Genomic DNA, 20,579 nt, shown 5'->3' with positions numbered 1-20,579 from the left:
GGAATAGGAAGGAAACCTTCCCCAAGAGAGCAGGCAGTCAAACAAAAGAACTCATTATTCAGAATAGCATTTCACTGGAAGTTTTTATGCTCATTCCAATTTAATAACCCTTAGCCCTTTCACTTATCATGCCATTATACCTTACTTCATCCTGAGCACACAGTCACTCATAGCTTAGAGAGAAAAAAACCAAAGTCCTGGAAAGGTACCAAGGGCCAGGAGATATTCCAGGACAGGACAACACAAGTCTTCCCCCTTATCCTAAGGGAGGCACTTCTGATTTTCTCAGCCTGCATCACTGTCTCAGCCCTTTCTGAAGCAGACACACAATCCTTCCCTCCCCCCCACCCTCCCGAATCACGTTTCTGTGGAAACCAAAGGAATCCTCCCTTCCTCTTGCCCAGTTGATATGAGATTGGACATTAAATATCAATAGCACAGACAGGAATTTTGTATTTCCCCAAGGAGGCTCTTAAACACCCCAGCCCAACCACACAGTCTCCTTTCCTTCTTCTGACCGGCCACACATTTTTCATCAGTTTTGCTGCTCAGAGGTATTACCTGCTAATAATGACGGCGCCTCTGTAAAGGACTGAGATCGCTGGCATCTCGCTCTCTGGGTTGTGTGATTTCAGCCCAGCCCAGCTAGCCTCTAGCCACTGTGCTTTGGCAGGAATCCGATAAAGCGATGGAAAAGGGGGAGAGGTCACATGATCTTCTCTTATGCATGTTAATTCCCACCCAACATTAACACAGATCAACTAAAAACATCTCTAACTTTAGATTAAAGCTTATGCAATCCAAACAAAACCAGCATGGCCTATCGCAAGTGCCTTCCTGAACAAACAGCAAAGACATCTATATATACACACTCATCCTCTCCCCGCCCCCTCCTCAAAGCAGTGGTGCTCACACATAATTAGAGCAGTGGTATAATTATTGGATGATTTATTGTTTACCTTTTGGAATATCCTCTAAATAACCAACACATGAACATTTCCTCAAAGCAGTGGTGCTCACACATAATTAGAGCAGTGGTATAATTATTGGATGATTTATTGTTTACCTTTTGGAATATCCTCTAAATAACCAACACATGAACATTGCCCTTCAGCGGTGAAGCCAGGACATGTTGCTAATGTCCCTGAAGGCTTTAAATCTGCAGCAAAGCTTTGAAAGTAATAACATACTGCACTGTTTACAGTTTTTCCCTCTTTAATATCTTATTTGGGCTGTAGCATTGCCCAGTTAATACCAAGTAAATCAACTTTGGCTGTGCTAATATCTGCTGAGAGTTTACAGGAATAATTTGCTCTTAAATAGTCTCTTTCATCTAAGGCTCTCAAAGCAATCTGCAAAGTTAGGGCAGTATTATGATCCCCAATTTGCAGATGGGGAAACCGAGGCACAAAGGTTATGGTAACTAGCTCAAGGTCATATAATGAGTTAGTGGCAGAGCCTGAAATAGTTGATCTGATGCCAAATCCTTTGTTTTAACCATTACACCATGTTCCTTTCCACTATACCAACTTCAGGACCTGACCATGTTCGTGTTAAAATCAATGGGAATTTTGCTTTAAACTCAGTGGGGAAATGAATCTCAGTTGGTGCAGGACTGAATTGCTATTGGGCAGTGTTTGAAGTGGGTATTAACTCCTAGAGAGACAAATGTGTATTTATGGGTTCATTTGTCAGGTATTTTCCTTTTCTGGTTCTGGTTCTCCAGACCTTTGCTCTGATAGCCAAGAGCAAATTGGGAATTGTTCAACAAATGGTTTATAAGTACTAATCTCATCACAAGCACTGCCTTGGAATACATTCAATTCAGCGTTCATTACCTGAGCTGGTGATTCATCACCCAAAGTCACATGATGCTGTTACTTCTCGTTGACAGGATGATTCCTATATCCACAAAGAACTTTCAAGAGGGCCAGTAAACACTTCTGGTGTGAATACTACTCTGGGTCAAAAAAAAAAACCAAACCAAAAACAAAAAAAAACAAACACAACAAATGTGGATTTTTTTCAAAAAATTTTACTGCGATTTTAAAAGGGAAAAAAAAAAGGGGTTTATTGATGTGATGAATATTTTAAAATAAAAAGCTCCAACCAGCTCTTTAGCTGGTTGAAACCATCTTCCAAATATGTGAATTTATTCATTTAAAATAAATGTATGAATTTTTTTGTCAAAAAGATGAAAACTCAGAAAATGTTGACCAGCTGTAGTGAATACAGATTTGCTTGAGTGGTCAAAGTGAATCTGGGAGTGAGGGACGGTTATTTGAATAATGTTTCTAGCTATCTAAACGTCCTAGGTACTTATATGGTCCCCATTATTGAAGTATGAGTGCCTCCCAATCATCAGTATATTTATCATAACAACACCTCTGTGAGGTAAGGCCGTGCTGCTATCCCCATTTTAGAGATGGGGAACAAACACAGAGAGACTAAGTGATACAGGAGGTTTTGTGGCAGAGCAGAGCTTTGAACCCAAATCCGCAAAGTACTAGACAAGTATCCTAACCGCTGGACCTCTATTTTTCTGCAGTTCTTGCCCAACTCTTCCAAAAATGCTCTCCCTCACCAAACAGCAAAACACATGGATGGTGGAGGCTAGTTCAGGCAGGCCTGCTGCAACAACTCATTTGTAAATGGATATTTTAAACAGACTCAAACCTTTTATGCGCCTATTGGTTATTGTAACAATCATATTCCAAATCCACTAACGCACGGATAATCTTCCAAAACCACAATAATAGAGTATTTCTATCCTGCCGCTAAGACTCATTACATGACTTGTTTTATACAAGGCCAGGAAACCCCCTGAATCATTGCTAATAAAATGAGTCACAAAATTAACCTTTTGTGGCTCATGGGCCAGACTCTCAGCTAGAATATTTTGGCAAAGCTCTGCTGAAACCAGTGGGTATGTACTACTATTGGAGTCAATGGAGTTACGCCAATCTAACCCAGAGAGTTTAGCCAAGATAAAAACAAACACACACACACACACACACACACAAACAAAAAGAAAATTTCACACACATGCAATTCACTATGGTCTGGATCACTAAGTAATGATAATGTTATCACACCACTTCCAGCCCCTACCCCCAAAAAACATTTAAAAGACCAATGAAATGAAAAGTAAAGGACATCCTTAACTGACTTAACAAACAAGCAAAATATACGCATCTAAAGAAAAGCCTAGTTCGTCATACACCATCAACCTGAAATCTAATCCAGGGATTTTTTTCCAATTATTTTTATATTAGTCTTTTTATCCTTATTTCAGTTTCTAATTTTTTTTAAATGTAGATACTATTAAACGTGCCCCATGATCCGGTGAGCAAGCTAGGAGTCAGGACTCCAGGGTTCTTTTCTCAGCTGTGCGCTGATTCAGCATGAGACTAAATGGAGAAGGATAATGCTTACCCACATTTGTAAACTGCTTTGAGATCAATTGGTGAAAAACACTATGAGTGGTAAGCGTTATTGACAAAAGAAAATATATGTAATCATTGACAGTAATATTTATTGGTAAAGTAATTGCCGTTCCTTGAGAATAATGTGTGTATAGTTTAAAATAGGGAAAACATTAATTCTCATAATTCCTATCTCTTATCTAGCACTTTTCATCAGCAGATCTCAAAATGCTTTACAAAGGAAGTCAGTATCATTATCCTCATTTTGCAGTGGGGAAACTAAGGCACAGAGTGGTCACCCAGGGAGATTTAGCTGTCCAGATCAGGCAGGCACAATCAGATTCCCAGGGTCCAAAACATTAGGGCCTTAGGCAATATGCAGCAGGTGGGAATCCTCTCTCTGGTGGGAAGTCATAGTCAGATATTGTCATGCTCAGTTGGCTGTAACACTCTATCCCAGTCTCTTACTAGACTGGTGAAAATGCCTGCTGGAACAAATAGATTATCCCATTCAGGATAAATGTGCACTCTTCCTGATGCAGACATTTATCACTAAAGAGTCTAGATTAGGGTGACCAGATGTCTCTATTTTATAGGGACAGCCCCGATTGTTGGGTCTTTTTCTTATATAGGCTCCAATTACCCCCCAGCCCCTGTCCCGATTTTTCACACTTGCTGTCTGGTCACCCTAGTCTAGATCCTGGAGTTAATCCTAAGGGCAGAACCTAGAAATGGCTGTCCCTTTCTCTAAGGAAAATGCACAGATAGAAGGATTCCCCCATATGCAGTAAGTGGGCATCCTGGAAGTCCAATCAGAAAAGGAAGTTGTAGGGTACCCAAAAGCATACCTTGTGCACAGAAGTTATGGCTTTACCGTAACAATCAACAGCTCTCCGTGCACTTTACAAAGGAAGTATCATTATCCGTGGATTTTAGATGGAGAAACTGAGGCACACAAAAGGTAGAGTGAAATGCCCATGGTCACATAGCAGACTAGTAACAGAGCTGGGACTAGACCCCAAGTCCTCTGGCATCCCAATCCAATGCCCTAGTCACTGGAGCACACCACTTCTCATAAGAGGGGAGGATGGCCTTTTTAAATCAGAACTTCACCTGGATGTGCTACTCCCACCTCCTTCATGATAATAAAATAGCCTCTTCCAGGAGCTTGGGAGCTGGATCAGTGGTCCCTCGTTGGGTACCTGTACACTGATGCCGTGCATGAGAACACAAGCAGAACTGAAGAAAGGAAGTTTGAGGATACTGCCATGTCTCAAAGGAAGCTTCTGCATGCCCCATAGTCTTGAGGCTGTGGGTGGGTGAGACTCTCTTCTACACTTCCCTCTTCCTTTCTTCCCTGCTTCTAAGGAGCAAGCAGCAGGAAGAGGAAAAAGGCACATCAAGTGGTGGCTCCAGCTCAGGGCCCATAGCACGAGGAGGCAAGAAAAGGCTGAATTGCTTGGTTATACTTTCCTAGCTGGGAATGGGTGCATTTGGTGTCCTTGCTCCCTAGCAGGTGACTACATCCTGTTCTCAGTGCTGACTGGTTGTAGGATGACACGACAGTCTCAGAGGTAACAGAAAACACTCAAACACAGCAACAAGGACAGGGCAGAGCACAAGAAGGGCACAAGGAGAGAGACCTGCCCAAGGAAACGACATGGGATAGGTGTGACAATCAGACTTAGGGAGAAGGGAAGTGACACAGAGAAGCCAATGATGGAGAAAATCTGCCAGCAACCAACAGAGGGCTTCAGCCAGTTGGTGGCCTGACATGCCTTGCCCTGAGATGACTACTTTAGTCTGAGGTTCAGGCTTGACTGGCCCCACCTCCCACCCAGCAGACAGACATCTTGCTTGCTCACTCATTGCATGACCTCGCAGCCTGGTCTGCTGCACTGTGCAGCCAGTTCACTGGCTGACGTGCCCCCTCCCTCCTCTGATCCTCCAGATCTGTCATCGTGCTCATGGTGCTCTGTAAAATACTTCAACAGCATGTGCCACAAAGCTTGTCTATTAGTATAGCTGGAATAAATGGGCTAAAGGTGTTCATATAATTTAGATACAGATTAATATTAAACAAGGTTTGGCATATAGAGGTTTTAGGTTTAGGTTTAATATTATGGCTAATGTTAATAATAAATTACAACAATTTAAAGAAAGATAAAGGAAAAATAATTAACGCGTTTGCAATGTAAAGTATAAAATAAGGCTTTGGGGGCAAAAAAAAAAATGCCCTTTTTTGGAGCTGGAGAGTTTTTAAGAAGGAAAAATATTCTTAACCGACCATTTTTAGCTCGTATTAAAGATTGGCAAGTACTGTCTTTTGGGGGAGGGGAAGAAAAGAAGTTAGTTGAGATGAGCTGATGCTGCTATTGTTTAAGTAGGTTTTTATTTTAGATGGTGTATGGAACATAGCTGGAGCTAGAAAAGGTGGCAATGTCATCTGGGTCTTTCTTCTTTGGCCCAGTTTGGTTAGGACATTTTTAGGATCAGGATGACAAAGGCCCCCAGGGTTTTAGCAGACAGTATGGGTGGTAGCCATGACGGTGAAGCTTTTTTTTAGTAGTTAAAGACTTTCTTAAAAAAAAAATTAAGGACTTACAAAGAGAAGGGAGGAGGGAATAGCCTATTCCTTTATTATTTTGTTTACTGATTAAGCTTAGTTTTTGATACTATTTTGTTTAAATTTTATTCATTGTTTTCTTAGCATGATTTTAACACATTCCTTGAGTTACAGTAGTAAGCCTTTTTGCTTGAACTAATTCAGGGGTTTTTTTGGTCTCCCTTTTGTACCCTTAACCTTTAACATTTGTCGTTATGGGTTATTGAGACATTTTATGAAGCTACAATCACTTTTTATGGTTGAATTTACAATTAAAGTAAATTTGTAGGCCAAATTATTACAACATAATCGCTCCCATGAGCCAATTCCACCTAGGATAGGGTTACCATACGTCCGGATTTTCCCGGACATGTCCGGCTTTTGGGGGCTCAAATCCCCGTCCGGGGGGAAATCCCCAAAAGCCGGGCATGTCTGGGAAAATCGGGAGGCTCGGCCGGGGCCTCTTTGTCCGGGGCCGGGGGCATGGTGCCGGGCCGGGCTGGGCGCGGGGCCGGGGTCCGGGCCGGGAGCCGGGGGCACGGTGCCGGTCCGGGGTCGGGGCGCCGGACCCGCGGGGCGCCGGGCCCGCGGGGCTGGGAGCCGGGGCGCCAGGCCCACGGGGCTGGGAGCCGGGCCGGGGTCGGGGCGCCGGGCCCGCGGGGCTGGGAGCCGGGCCGGGCCCGCGGGGCCGGGGTTGGGGCGCCGGGCCCGCGGGGCCGGGCTGGGCCCGCGGGGCCGGGAGCCGGGCCGGGAGCCGGGGGCGCGGTGCCGGTCCGGGCCCGCGGAGCCGGGTCGGGGAGCCGGGCCGGGCCCGCGGGGCCGGGAGCCGGGCCGGGGTCGGGGCGCCAGGCCCGTGGGGTCGGGGCGCCGGGCCGGGCCCGCGGGGCCGCGAGCCGGGCCGGGGTCGGGGCGCCAGGCCCGTGGGGTTGGGGCGCCGGGCCGGGCCCGCGGGGCCGCGAGCCGGGCCGGAGTCGGGGCGCCAGGCCCGTGGGGTTGGGGCGCCGGGCCGGGCCCGCGGGGCCGCGAGCCGGGCCAGGGTCGGGGAGCCGGGCCCGCGGGGCTGGGAGCCGGGGGGTGCACCGGACCCGCGGGGCTGGGAGCCGGGGGTGCGCCGGGCCCACGGGGGGTGGGAAGCTTCAGGCTTTCTGCGAATTAAATGTTCGCGGGAAGCAGGGGAGGGGGCGGAGACTTTGGGAGGGGGCGGAGTTGGGGCGGGGGCGGGGCTGGGGGCGGGGCCAGGGCCGCGGGAGTGTCCCGCCCAGCACTGCCGGCCCCCGGCGGCCCGGCGCACCCCCCAGCTCCCCGGCTCCCCGCGGGCCCGGCTCCCCGGCTGACCGGGCTCCCCGCGGGCCCGGCTCCCCGCCGGCCCGGCTGACCGGGCTCCCCGCGGGCCCGGCTCCCCGCCGGCCCGGCTGACCGGGCTCCCCGCGGGCCCGGCTCCCCGCCGGCCCGGCTGACCGGGCTCCCCGCGGGCCCGGCTCCCCGCCGGCCCGGCTGACCCGGCTCCCCGCCGGCCCGGCTCCCCGCCGGCCCGGCTCCCCGCCGGCCCGGCTGACCGGGCTCCCCGCGGGCCCGGCTCCCCACCGGCCCGGCTGACCGGCTCCCCGCCGGCCCGGCTGACCGGCTCCCGGCCCGGCACCGCGCCCCCGGCTCTCCCTCCGGCCCCGCGCCCGGCCCAGCACTGTGACCCTGGTTCCCGGCCCGGCACCATGCCCCCGGCCCCGCACCGCCGGCCCGGCCGAGCACCACCGAGCCCTCCCGATTTTCCCGGACATGCCCGGCTTTTGGGGATTTCCCCCCGGACGGGGATTTGAGCCCCCAAAAGCCGGACATGTCCGGGAAAATCTGGACGTATGGTAACCCTAGTCTAACAGACCTTGCCCACTACCTTTACCACCAACATCTGAGAGGACAAAATGGCCATCGTAGCAACTTAGCCGCTTACAGGAAAGCTAACCTGCCACACTAGCATTCTGCCGTCTCACATGCACAGATCAAACAAACAACAAAACAGAACAAAAACATTGCGCAACATTTTAAAAACAAAACAATTACAAAATGTTTGGTGTTGCAACAACTCTTCCTTTTGGTGGTTTGAAGTTTAATTTATAGCTAATGCAGCAGCAGCCCTGGTATAAGCTAGCATTTTGTTAACAAGAGAGCCAGGCTGATTTAGCAACTTAATTAAAAACACTTAATTTTTACTACTTTTGCTTTTTCTTAAAAATACTTTGTCATTTTAAAACGTTAACCATTGTTTTAAAGCTAACTTTTTTAACAAACAAAAAAACAGTTTGCTTTGCATGCTTTTTTCAAAAAAGACCAGAATATTTAAGGATTTAAATACCATTGTTTTTCGTTTAACACTAACTTTGAAAACAATTGTTTGCCAAGGTGTTAGCTTCTAAGTCTGTATTAACCCTCCAGGCCCCACACCGGCTGTCAGAAATGTTGTATTAGTTTAGATGGAATAAATGGACCAAAAGATGTTAACATAACACAGTCACTGGTTAATGTTAAACCAGGGTTGGCCTACAGAAGCTTTAGTTTGCTTCGTGCCATGGCAAACACTATCAAAAATCCTTTAACCTTTTATTAAAGATAAATAAAAGGAGAAACAGTTAAAGCGTTTGAAATGTAAAGTATTGATAAGGCTTTCATTTTAACAACGTCCCTTGCTCCCTTTCCCTTGAGCTGGAGAGAGTTTTTAAGAAGGGCGGGGGGGAGGGGGAAATCACTTTGTTTCTAAGGGTATGTCTACACTACGAAATTAGTTCGAATTTATAGAAGCCGGTTTTATAGAAATCAGTTGTATGCAGCCGATTGTGTGTCCCCCCACATAAAATGCTCTAAGTGCTCTAGTCGGCGGACCGCATCCACAGTACCGAGGCTAGCGTCGACTTCCGGAGCATTGCACTATGGGTAGCTATCCCACAGCTATCCCACAGTTCCCGCAGTCTCCGCCGCCCATTGGAATTCTGGGTTGAGATCCCAATGCCCGGATGATGCAAAACAGTGTCGTGAGAGGTTCTGGGTACATGTCGTCAGGCCCCTCCCCCTCCGTCGCAGCAACGTCAGACAATAGATTCGCGCCTTTTTACCTGGGTTACCTGTGCAGACAACATACCACGGCAAGCATGGAGCCCGCTCAGCTCACCGTCACCATATGTCATCTGGGTGCCGGCAGACGTGGGACTGCATTGCTACACAGCAGCAGCAGCTAACTGCCTTTTGGCGGTAGATGGTGCAGTAGACTGGTAGCCTTCATCGGCAATCTGGGTGCTGGCAGCTGTGGGGCTGGCAGCCGTGGGGCTGCATTGCACCAGCCCCTTGCCTTTTGGCAGTAGATGGTGTATTACGACTGGTAACCGTCCTATTACAAGTTGGATCATCGCACATTAGCAGAATCTTCCCTGAGCAGCAGATTGTGCAATAGGCCTGAAGGCCATCGTAATACACTAACTGCCAAGCGCCCAGTATTTGCTGCCAAGCACCCAGAAAGATGCCGAGGGCTATCAGTCACGCTGCACCGTCGTCTTAAGATGTAAAAAATAGATTTGTTCTGTATTCATTTGCTTCCCCCTCCCTCTGTCAAATCAACGGCCTGCTGATTACGCAGCCAGACACCAGGGCGGTTAGAGGAGCACAGCAGGGCGCGGTGCGCATCAGAGAAGCTTTGAAAACGAGTTTTGTGACTGGCCAGGCTACTGTGTGAAACTTCTGTTTGTTTCTCCTTAATGAACCCTCCAACCCCCCCCCCCCCCCCGACCCGGTTCACTCTACTTCCCTGTAAACCAACCACCCCACCCTCCCCTCCCCACTTCGAGCACCGCTTGCAGAGGCAATAAAGTCATTGTTTTTTCACATTCATGCATTCTTTATTAATTCCTCACACAAGTAGGGGGATAATTGCCAAGGTAGCCTGGGATGGGTGGGGGAGGAGGGATGGAAAAGGACACACTGCATTTTAAAACTTTAACTCTTATTGAAGGCCAGCCTTCTGATGCTTGGGCGATCATCTGGGGTGGAGTGACTGAGTGGCCGGAGGCCCCCCCACCGTGTTCTTGGGCGTCTGGGTGAGGAGGCTATGGAACTTGGGGAGGAGGGCTGTTGGTTAAACAGGGGCTGTAGCGGCGGTCTCTGCTCCTGCTGCCTTTCCTGCAGCTCAACCATACGCTGGAGCATATCAGTTTGATGCTCCAGCAGACGGAGCATTGACTCTTGCCGTCTGTCTGCAAGCTGACGCCACCTATCGTCTTCAGCCCGCCACTTGCTCTTTTCATCCCACCATTCAGGCCGCCACCTCTCCTCTCGTTCATATTGTGCTTTTCTCATGTCTGACATTGACTGCCTCCACGCATTCTGCTGTGCTCTATCAGCGCGGGAGGACATCTGGTGAACATATCGTCCCGCGTCCTCAGTTTTCTCTTTCTAATGTTCACTAGCCTCTGCGAAGGAGAAACATTTGCAGCTGGTGGAGGAGAAGGGAGAGGTGGTTAAAAAAAGACACATTTTAGAGAACAATGGGTACACTCTTTCGTTACAAGGTCGCATTTTTCCTCTGCCTGCCGGTTTGGTATGAGAGATCACTCACGCAGTGCCCCAGGCAACATATTTCAGCTTGCAGGCAGCCATGGTAAACCACAGTCTTTTGGCTTTTTTAACCTTCTTAACATGCGGGAAAGGTTTCAAACAGCAGCGCATTTCCCATATCAAGGATGAATTGGGTTGGCCATTTAAAATGGGTTTCCAATGTAAAAGGAGGGGCTGCGGTTTCCGGGTTAACATGCGGCACAAACCCAAGTAAACCACCCCCCACACACACACACAGACACGATTCTCTAGGATGATCACTTCACCCCTCCCCCCACCACGTGGTTAACAGCGGGGAACATTCCTGTTCACCCCATTTCAACCAGGTGACCGTGAATGATATCACTCTGAGGATAACAAAGAGAGATAAGGAATGGATATTGTCTGCATGCCAGCAAACACCGGGACCATACGCTGCCATGCTTTGTTATGCAATGATTCCAGACTACGTGCTACTGGCCTGGCGTGGTAAAGTGTCCTACCATGGCGGACGGGATAAGGCAGCCCTCCCCAGAAACCTTTTGCAAAGGCTTTGGGAGTACATGAAGGAGAGCTTTCTGGAGATGTCCCTGGAGGATTTCCGCTCCATCCCCATACACGTTAACAGACTTTTCCAGTAGATGTACTGGCCATGATTGCCAGGGCAAATTAATCATTAAACACGCTTGCTTTTAAACCATGTGTAATATTTACAAAGGTACACTCACCAGAGGTCTCCTGTGTGCCCTGAGGGTCTTGGGTGAGTTTGGGGGTTACTGGTTCCAGGTCCAGGGTGACAAACATATCCTGGCTGTTGGGGAAACCGGTTTCTCCGCTTCCTTGCTGCTGTGAGCTACCTACAGTACCTCCATCCTCATCTTCCTCGTTCCCCGAACCGTCTTCCCTGTGTGTTTCTCCATTGACCAAGTCATAGCACACGGTTGGGGTAGTGGTGGCTGCACCCCTAGAATGGCATGCAGCTCCGCGTAGAAGCGGCAAGTTTGCGGCTCTGCCCCGGACCTTCCATTTGCTTCTCTGGCTTTGTGGTAGGCTTGCCGTAGCTCCTTAACTTTCACGCGGCACTGCTGTGTGTCCCTGTTATGGCCCCGGTCCTTCATGGCCTTGGAGACCTTTTCTAATACTTTGCCATTTCTTTTACTGCTACGAAGTTCAGCTAGCACCGATTCATCTCCCCATATGGCGAGCAGATCCCGTACCTCCCGTTCGGTCCATGCTGGAGCTCTTTTGCGATCCTGGGACTCCATCACGGTTACCTGTGCTGATGAGCTCTGCGTGGTCACCTGTGCTCTCCACGCTGGGCAAACAGGAAATGAAATTCAAACGTTCGCGGGTCTTTTCCTGTCTACCTGGTCAGTGCATCTGAGTTGAGAGTGCTGTCCAGAGCGGTCACAATGAAGCACTGTGGGATAGTCCCGGAGGCCAATAACATCGAATTCTGTCCACACTACCCCAATTCCGACCCGCAAAGGCCGATTTTATCACTAATCCCCTCGTCGAAGGTGGTGTAAAGAAACCGGTTTAAAGGGCCCTTTAAGTCGAAAGAAAGGGCTTCATTGTGTGGACGTGTCCAGGCTTAATTCAATTTAACGCTGCTAAAGTCGACCTAAACCCATAGTGTAGACCAGGCCTCAGTCTCTTAGAAGGTGGTGGCAAATGTCTTTTTGGGGAAAAGAGAAGTTAGTTGAGATGAACTGGAGCTATTCTTGTCGACAAAGTCCAATCCCATTTCATCCTAGATGTTGTCGGAGATTCAGCTGGAGCACTGGATCAGCTGGGTCCCTCTCTGGTCTGGTCAGGGCATCTCTCAGGATCAGGATGACAAAGTCACAGGAGATGGTGGCCATGATGGCAAAGCACTTTTTACAGTTAAACTTACAATTCAAGTAAATTCATAGGCTCAATTACTACAACAGGCTACAAATCCCGGAATCTTTTCTTATGGATATTAAAATATAAAGATACTCCTCCCAACACACATACAAAAATCACCCCCACTCTCCTGCGTGGGGTTACCACAAAAATGGTATGACCAAAGTTGTTTGCACAAATGACTATAGAAAGCAAATACTGAGTTTGAGTAAAGTTTCTTTTAATGTAGGTCCTAAATTTGTTTTGTGATAAATTAGGGCTGAAGCAAAAGTAGTTTGAAAAGAGATTAAGGCAGTCAACCAAGAAACAAAAAATAACCCCATCTGACTGAGGTGATCAGTCACAAAGTTTTAGTAATGATTTCCAAATACACACACACACACACACACACACACACACACACACACACACGCCACTGGTGAGTGGGTGAAAAGATACTGCAAGCTATCCATAGGCTGAAATATTTTCATAAATATTATTCATTGAATAATTTCAAAAAAAAATAATTAAAAAATAGCTAAGTTTATTGATTAAATTGTTCAAAGTGAAACTTAACCTGATTAAAATGTAACAAACCTTTGGCTATCCATGATTTCTCTATTGTCAATGTGACACAGCAGGGTCATTAGAAACTTCACAGGGACAGCAGAGTTAGAATGCCAAAAGAATAGGTCTCTACCACTTTAGCCAATGGAGAATCACCATTAACTGATAGCAGTATAGGGCTTCTGACAGCCAGCTGAGCAGTTCCAAGAAAGAGACAGACAGACAGACAGACATCAGTTCATTACAAAGTAACAAAGTCCTGACTTTAAAACTTGCAAAGCCTCCTGGAAATGTGCTATTAACTAAGAGCAGCTGAAGAATTTAGCTGATCAGAACTAAAACATCAACTTCCAAATAAAGCATCAGCATGTGTGACAGGAAGCTGCAGTGCTAGGAGTACTGCAAAACAGCAGGCTGGAGAGCAGTAACATATTCTGATGGAATAAAATAATGACTAATTATTATTACCGGTTATTAATTTCATTCATCTACAGAACACCTGTTATCCAGATATCTCAATCCTAAAGCTCCAGCAGTGCTGCTGCTATAAACACACCTCTCATAAGGGCTGTGGCCTTTCTCCCTGTTGCCATAACTACAGCTATTTGCATCATCCAGCTCTCTAATCACCCAATCTGTTATCAGATTAGGTGGCACAGTCAGCAGTACAGGATGACATGGCGGGTCACAGCCCCAGCATTCCCACATTAACCATTGGAAGGAAACTCACATGACCTATGCAGAGGCAGCATTTTATTCATCTCGGCTATTCTCTGCTGCAGTTTGCATGTTTGCAGCTTTAATCTTCTATTAGGATTGGCTCCCCCTTCCCCCTCTCCCACAGCAGAGAGGCCGCGGGGCAGATTCTCCTCAGTGGTGTAAATAAGGAGAGAGTCCATTGAGGTTAGTCCCAGCTACTCTGTTAAAAAACAATGAGAGACAAAGACCAAGTTTATTTAGTGGGAAGGCTGTGTCTAGCATGGGCCAAATTCCTCTGTGGTGTAAATCCACTGATGGGAATAGAGTTATATGACGGCATGGAGGAACTTGGCCTTGCATTCAGATGCTTTCAGAAACATCATGTTTCAAGGCAGCAGGACAGTGAGCAGGAGAGGGGGGAGAGGGTGCTGATCAGCGGTTACATGTTAACCCTTCCAGTGCAGACTGAGAAGGCAGATACATCTGAAAAATGCTGTGCAGACCAGCGCACCTGTAATTGGCAACATTCGGTTTAGGGTGACCAGACAGCAAATGTGAAAAATCGGGACGGGGATGGGGGGGTAATAGGAGCCTATATAAGAAAAAGACCCAAAAATGGGACTGTCCCTATAAAAATCGGAACATCTGGTCACCCTAGGTTCATTGCAAAGGACATCTCCCAAGGAAACTGCTGCAAGGCACGCGCCATTTCTTGCAGCAGTAGCAAAGGGGGTAATTCGATTACTCCTGGGTTAAAACTGCCAATCATAAGGAAGTGCCCCTATGGCTGGGGATCTGACATGGGTTTAAACAAGTACTGCACAGCAGTGCCCGCTTCCCCCCTGCCTCCCCCGCCTTGTGCCTTGGCTCTCCCCTGCAGAACTCACCGGGAGTGCTGGAGACAACAGTAAAGCCTCAGACCCTCACACAGTCTTAGCCTTGCTGCTGAAGCTGCTCACAGAGGCAAGGAGGAGTATGTTCCCCAGGGAGTTGATTCTCATTTGCACTAAGGTACATGTAATCTTTAAGGCCTCTTTACATTGCCCAAGTGGTGTAAAAAGGCCTTAGTGAAAATGAGAATCAGGCCTATATGTGAACTGTCAAATTAACTCCAAGGAGCAGGTGGCAGGTGTATGTACAGTAACTCCTCACTTAAAGTCGTCCCGGTTAACATTGTTTCGTTATTAGGTTGCTGATCTATTCGAGAACATACTCATTTAAAGTCGCGCAATGTTCCATTAGAAGGTTGTTTGGCTCGCCCTGCTCCACCCACCCGGTATTCCAGCTGGGAAGCGGGCAAGCCCCCGACACCCCGACCCCACTCCCCAGCTGGAGCGCTGGGCAGGCAGAATGGGGCAAGCCCCCCACACCCAAACCCCGCTCCCCGGCTGGAACCTAACCCACCCCCATTTACATTAATTCTTACGGGGAAATTGGATTCGCTTAACATCATTTCGCTTAAAGTAGCATTTTTCAGGAACATAACTACAACATTAAGTGAGGAGTTACTGTATTAGAAATCCAATTTCTACGACTAATAGTTTGTGTCACTGAGAACAGTCTAACAGCCTCATTCAGGCTGGGAGTAGCAGCACTCTCAATGGCTTTTTACCAGGTGCTAGCCAGGCGATTTCAGTTCCCTGACGAAGCTGTGCAGGGAAATCCAGGATTTATAGGCTACAGAGGATAAATGACCCTACGTTCTCTAGAGAGACCAGAAATCATGGCTTTGATTGGTCTGCCCTGCTTTCTCTAGCAACATTCCTGCTTCCTCCCTCTCCCGATGGACAGCAGTACAGCAGCACAGCCAGTTGGAGAAGTGCTGAAGTATTGTCATATTACAGCTTTGTCAGTGACATGACTGCCAAAGCCAACTTCTGCTTCAGCAGAGGGCCAGCTCAGGGCCTGATCCTCCCCTCCTTAACACAGGCAGGGCTCCTGTCGATTCACAGGACGGCAGGGTAAAGCCCTAGAGAGTTAAAATTCACAGCTATTTGGAGAGTGGCTCTACAGAAGCCAGACTCAGTCAATTTGGAAACAGATCTCTCAGTCCCAGGTGGGTCCCTGCAGATCAGCAATGAAAGGAATGTATGGGAAGTGCGGTTTTCAGTTACCGACAGGGCAAGTCAGCTGTGGATGGGTTCTTGCAAAACTTTCGAAGGACAAAACTAACCCAGCATGGTTTTGAATTCTGGATTCACAGCCTTTAGGATATATACGGTATTTTGTCTTCTCCCACATTTCCCCTGATCACTTGGGACTCAAAGTAAAATAAATAAATAATCTCTCTCTTGCCCTGACTATAAGGAGGGAGAATTTAGAACATGCCATTTGGGGCTGACAGTGAACCAGCCCTAAGCACTGCCCAGATTCACATAGGACCATGAAGTTAGCTGACCCCCAGCATTCCCACTGTACACAGAGGAGCCAGCAGCAAACCAGCCCTAACCTTGCCCAGATGCACAGAGGAGCATGTGGTAAAGCAGCAAGTGGCAGACTCCTGCTGGGGAGGAGCTGGTTTCCTGCCTGTGGGAATGTACCATTTTGTTATAGTGAGCATTTAGGAAATGGGCATCCTCAGAATGCTGCATCCCTCTCCCATGAACATCATACACCCATGGAGCCTCTGTTCTTCCCACCCTGCGGCATCCTCCCCTCACCACTGATCTCTTGGGGAGGGGCCAAGGGGCCTTTCACTTTGTCCCCTTTTCTCAAGCGGTTTAAGAATGGTGGTGAATGCTAGGGAAAGGAGGGCCTCCAATTTTATCCTCAATATCTGCAGGTTTCTTACACACACACACACACAGCAGTGCTGGACCCAAAAGCCAGCTCTGACTCCCCTCCAACCTACACTGGTGTTTCCTCAGGCCATGTCTACACTTGGGAAAAGGGTGCATATTAACATATTCAAATCCTAGAAAAGACAGGGCTATTGTTGTTAATGCATGTTAGCTGCTTGAGGTAATCCTAGGTTCCCCCTCAGACAGCTTAATACCTGCTAAAACTAGGTCTCCCTGTGCCTGTTTCACAGAGGACAGGAGTCTGATATAGCTCCAGTTTAAGTGCTCTAGGGGCTGTAGCAGCTTGTGCTTTTAGCTCTGGGGGTTCCCACATCCATCCCCGCTGTGCTGGCCAAGATGGCAGCCGTCAGAAAGACAACCCCTTCGAGTGGGAACGAGCAATGAACACCAAATGGTTGCAGCAGGTGTGACGTTAGCTTTAGCCTAGCTGCTGCCCGTGCCCCTGGCCATTCCATCTGGTGTGGTTCATTTACAGTAGTTCTCTTGGAAGTGGCCCAAGGAGGTTTGCTTCCCATCCCTGCCTCTACAGGGATGTGGGGGGAACTTGTGAAGAAACTAGGCTTCTAACTGCTGCGGCTCAATCAGAACAATGACACGCTGTGCTGCACGTATGACACTATCCTAAAAAATTCATAGGTTCAGAGATTAAGTGATCATCCTGGTCCCTTCTGGTCTTGCAGTCTGACCTCCTGCCCGACACGAGCCAGGGGACTTCCCGCTTCAACTAGAGCATGGTTTTTAGAAAAACAATCCAGTCTTGATTTTAAAGTTTTCAGTGGTGGAGAATCCACCACAGCCCTTGGTAAACTTAATTACCTTCCCTGTGAAAAGTCTGCACCTTATTTCTAATCTGACTCGATCTGGTTTCATCTTCCAGCCTTGGAACTTGTTAAAGCCTTTTTCTGCTAGATTGACAAGAGAGGGCTCTTGAAATTCCTCTTCCCCATTTAGGTACTTATAGACCGTGATCAAGTCACTCCTTAACTGTCTCTTGGAAAGATAAATAGATTGAACTCCTAGAGTCTTCCACTATCAGACATGTCTCCCAACCCTTTAATCATTCTTGTGTGTCTTCTTTGAACCCTCTCCGATTTTTCCAACATTGTTCTTGAATTGTTGACATAAGACCTGGTCACAGTATTCCAGTAGTGGTCACACCAATGCCAAACACAGAGGTGATATATACTCTCTACTCCCACTCGATATTCCCTCTTTATACATCCAAGGATCACATTAGCCCATTTGGCCACATCACTGCACTGGGAGCTCCTCATGTTCAGCTGATTATCCACTTGACCCCCAAATCTATCCATCTTAACTCGGTTTTTGTTCAGTCACTACTCAGACAACATCCCACTAAACCCAAAGGGTGATTGAATGAGCAAAGATTTCAGGATCTGGCTCTTTGATAATATTTTTGTCTATATTTAGATTGTGTAATAAATAAATAAATAAATAAATCAGTAAATTTATTTGAATCAATAAAAAAAAAAAAAAAGTCACAGAACCTCTCATGCAGCCATTATCCCAACACAGTTTTCAAATTTCACTGACTATTAAGATAATGTGTGTAGTTGTTTTCAGAAGGAGGAAATCAAAAGTAGTCAACCCAACTTCATAAAGAAAGTTCTGTGCAATCCTTCTCTTTGGGGACTGAAGCCCTCAAACAAATGTGGGTTTATAGACCAAAGCAGCTTTGAGAGATGGCTTTCAAAATGGCTAGACTTTCCCCTTAAGTAAAATACATATCTTCACATGCCCCTTTGAAGTTCAATATTTCCACAAACAAAAAAATGCCTCATCTGGTTAGCTTCCCTTCCCTCTCCTCCCACCCCAAATATCCTCTAAGAGCATAAGAATGGCCATACAGGGTCAGACCAATGGCCCATCTAGCCCTGTGTCCGGTCCTCTGACAGTGGCCAATGCCAGGTGCCCCAGAGGGAATGAACAGAACTGAGCAATTATCCAGTGATCCATCACCTGTTGTCTAGTACCAGCATCTGGTAGTCAGAGCCTGGACATCATGGCTAATAGTCATTGATAGACCTCTCCTCCATCAACTTATTTAATTCTTTTTTGAATCCAGTTACACTTTTGCACTTCACGACATCCCCTGGCAATGGGTAAAGGGAAATAGGAAATTTGTGCAGTACCCATGTATCTAAGTGAGATAAACATTCTATAAGTACCATATGTACCAACATCTGTTTCAGTCCAAATCGCCCGATGTGTTGACTTGAGATCAAGATTAACTGAATGTAAATATCTCATTTTTGGAAGCTTTAACAAGCTCTTTTTTCTTTCAAAGCCACTCGAGTTATTGGGCATGTTCCTCAATAGGACCCCAAGTCCAGTTTGACTGGGATTGCCCCCACATTTGGGATCCTTGCTCTTCTGCTCCCAACCTTCTCTCACAAAGCAAAAGGTTAATCTGCTTTTCTAGCTTGCTGGAATTTGGGGGAGTCAGAAACTCGGTCTTTCTATAATTGGAGTCTAATCTCCAAGCCATTTAGAAATGGATCTGCTTAGTTTAAGTGGCTATTGTGGACAAACAAAAGGCTCTAGCCTCCTTCTTTGAACAGTTTCTGAGGTTGATTTGATAGTTTAATTTTACAGCCATGCTCCCTCCATCCTATTGGCCCAAATCTGTCTGCAGCGCTCTAGAGCTCCTTACAGCTTTCCCTTCTCACCACCCCTACTGCCCTTCAAGGTCTGGGGGGGGACAGTAATGTCAGCTTCTCTCGTGCTTTTCCAAAGAGGGAAACATGCACTACCGCCCTTTGAAGTCCCCCTTCCAAGGTTTCACCCATACCACATCCCAGCCACGGTCAGAGGTCACTGCAGACATGATGCAGAGCGTCCCCCACACTTCTGATGGCCAACATTTTCTCTTCTTCTCTCACCTTCCTCTAAAACCCATCACTGCCATTGGGCAAGAGTCTCATACACCCAGTTGTGGCTGCATAGAAACACATCCACAAATGCTCCCACGGCCCCCAGTGAGACTACTCGGGGAGTAAGGGAGTATTCCAACAGAGTACAGGGGGGCCTCAAAATTCATGCTACTATTTATCTGACCTTCAGTGAGCAGACAGCTCTGCCTAGGTCTCCTGCAGCACAGTTCTGCCAAGACATTAATGTAGCATTTTTGCTAGGACTGCACAAAGACACACAAACTGCCAATCTAAATCACACCAAGAGTCCATCTAGCCTACTGTCCTGTCTGACAAAGGCCAAAGCCAAATGCATGAGAGGACAGTAAAACCCTATAGTGCATCTAACAGTGCAATAACGCACTAACAGGTTAGGAAATTTTCATGACACTAGTTCATGATTAGTTTATACCTTGAAGTGTGAGGACTAATAGCTTTGCAAGGTTTCTCCTATTATTACTATTCATACATCTTTTCTTTTACTCTTATTAAGCCATTTGTCTCAGTTCTGTCGCACCAAGTTCCCTAGACAACATATTGTACAAAGAGTGAAATAAACACAACATTCCCAATTCATTGTTACAATTCTGGAGTTACACTGGTGTAACCCCACTGAAGTGAGAGATTAGAGAATCAAGAACTATAGATCTAATTTTGACTCCAATCCAGTGGACAAGTTTACGTGTGTGTGTGTGTGTGTGTGTGTGTGTGTGTGTGTGTGTGTGTGTGTGTGTGTGTGTGTGTGTGTGTGTGTGTGTGTGCACAAACACACAGATTTACATACACTCATATTCTTTCTTGCCCTGAATTATAAGGAAACCTATTTTAAATGCAGCAGAAACTCAGCTGTATCTAAAAAAAATATTGTATTCAAGTAAACAAGTTGATACACACAAACACACAATATTAAGAAAAATAAAATCCCCCAGCTAAAATCAATCAACTCTTACTCAGTCAGCAAATCAGATGTATTAAGGGTTAACAGGATTACTAAGTCCCCAAGGTTTCCAAATCCCCTCAGCCACAGGATTTCACTGGTTATAAACTTATTAACAGAAGCAGGTTGTTCCTTCCAGACTGGAAGAACTGAAAGCTAAGATCCCTTCTC

At 47.2% G+C, this 20,579-nt stretch overlaps 1 protein-coding gene across 2 annotated transcripts in view; it reads right to left on the bottom strand.

Annotated features, from left to right (window-relative positions):
* LOC128844500 (syntaxin-binding protein 4-like) overlaps window positions 1-20,579 on the bottom strand; it is a 113,528-nt gene that overhangs the window by 84,438 nt on the left and 8,511 nt on the right. Inside the window, exon 1 of one of the 2 annotated variants that reach the window (XM_054042294.1) lies at window positions 562-645. The exons of the other annotated variant lie outside the window; for it this stretch is intronic. Within the exon in view, the coding sequence (XP_053898269.1) occupies window positions 562-608 (47 nt within the window). The 5' untranslated portion in view covers window positions 609-645. Of the gene's footprint in view, window positions 1-561; window positions 646-20,579 lie in introns of those variants that run through there. 2 annotated transcript variants of the gene reach the window in all.

This window comes from Malaclemys terrapin, chromosome 10 (genome assembly GCF_027887155.1).
Source record: "Malaclemys terrapin pileata isolate rMalTer1 chromosome 10, rMalTer1.hap1, whole genome shotgun sequence".
Lineage (NCBI taxonomy): Eukaryota > Metazoa > Chordata > Testudines > Emydidae > Malaclemys > Malaclemys terrapin.
Note: the sequence above shows the minus strand (reverse complement) of the source record. Positions and strands in the feature narration are given on the sequence as shown.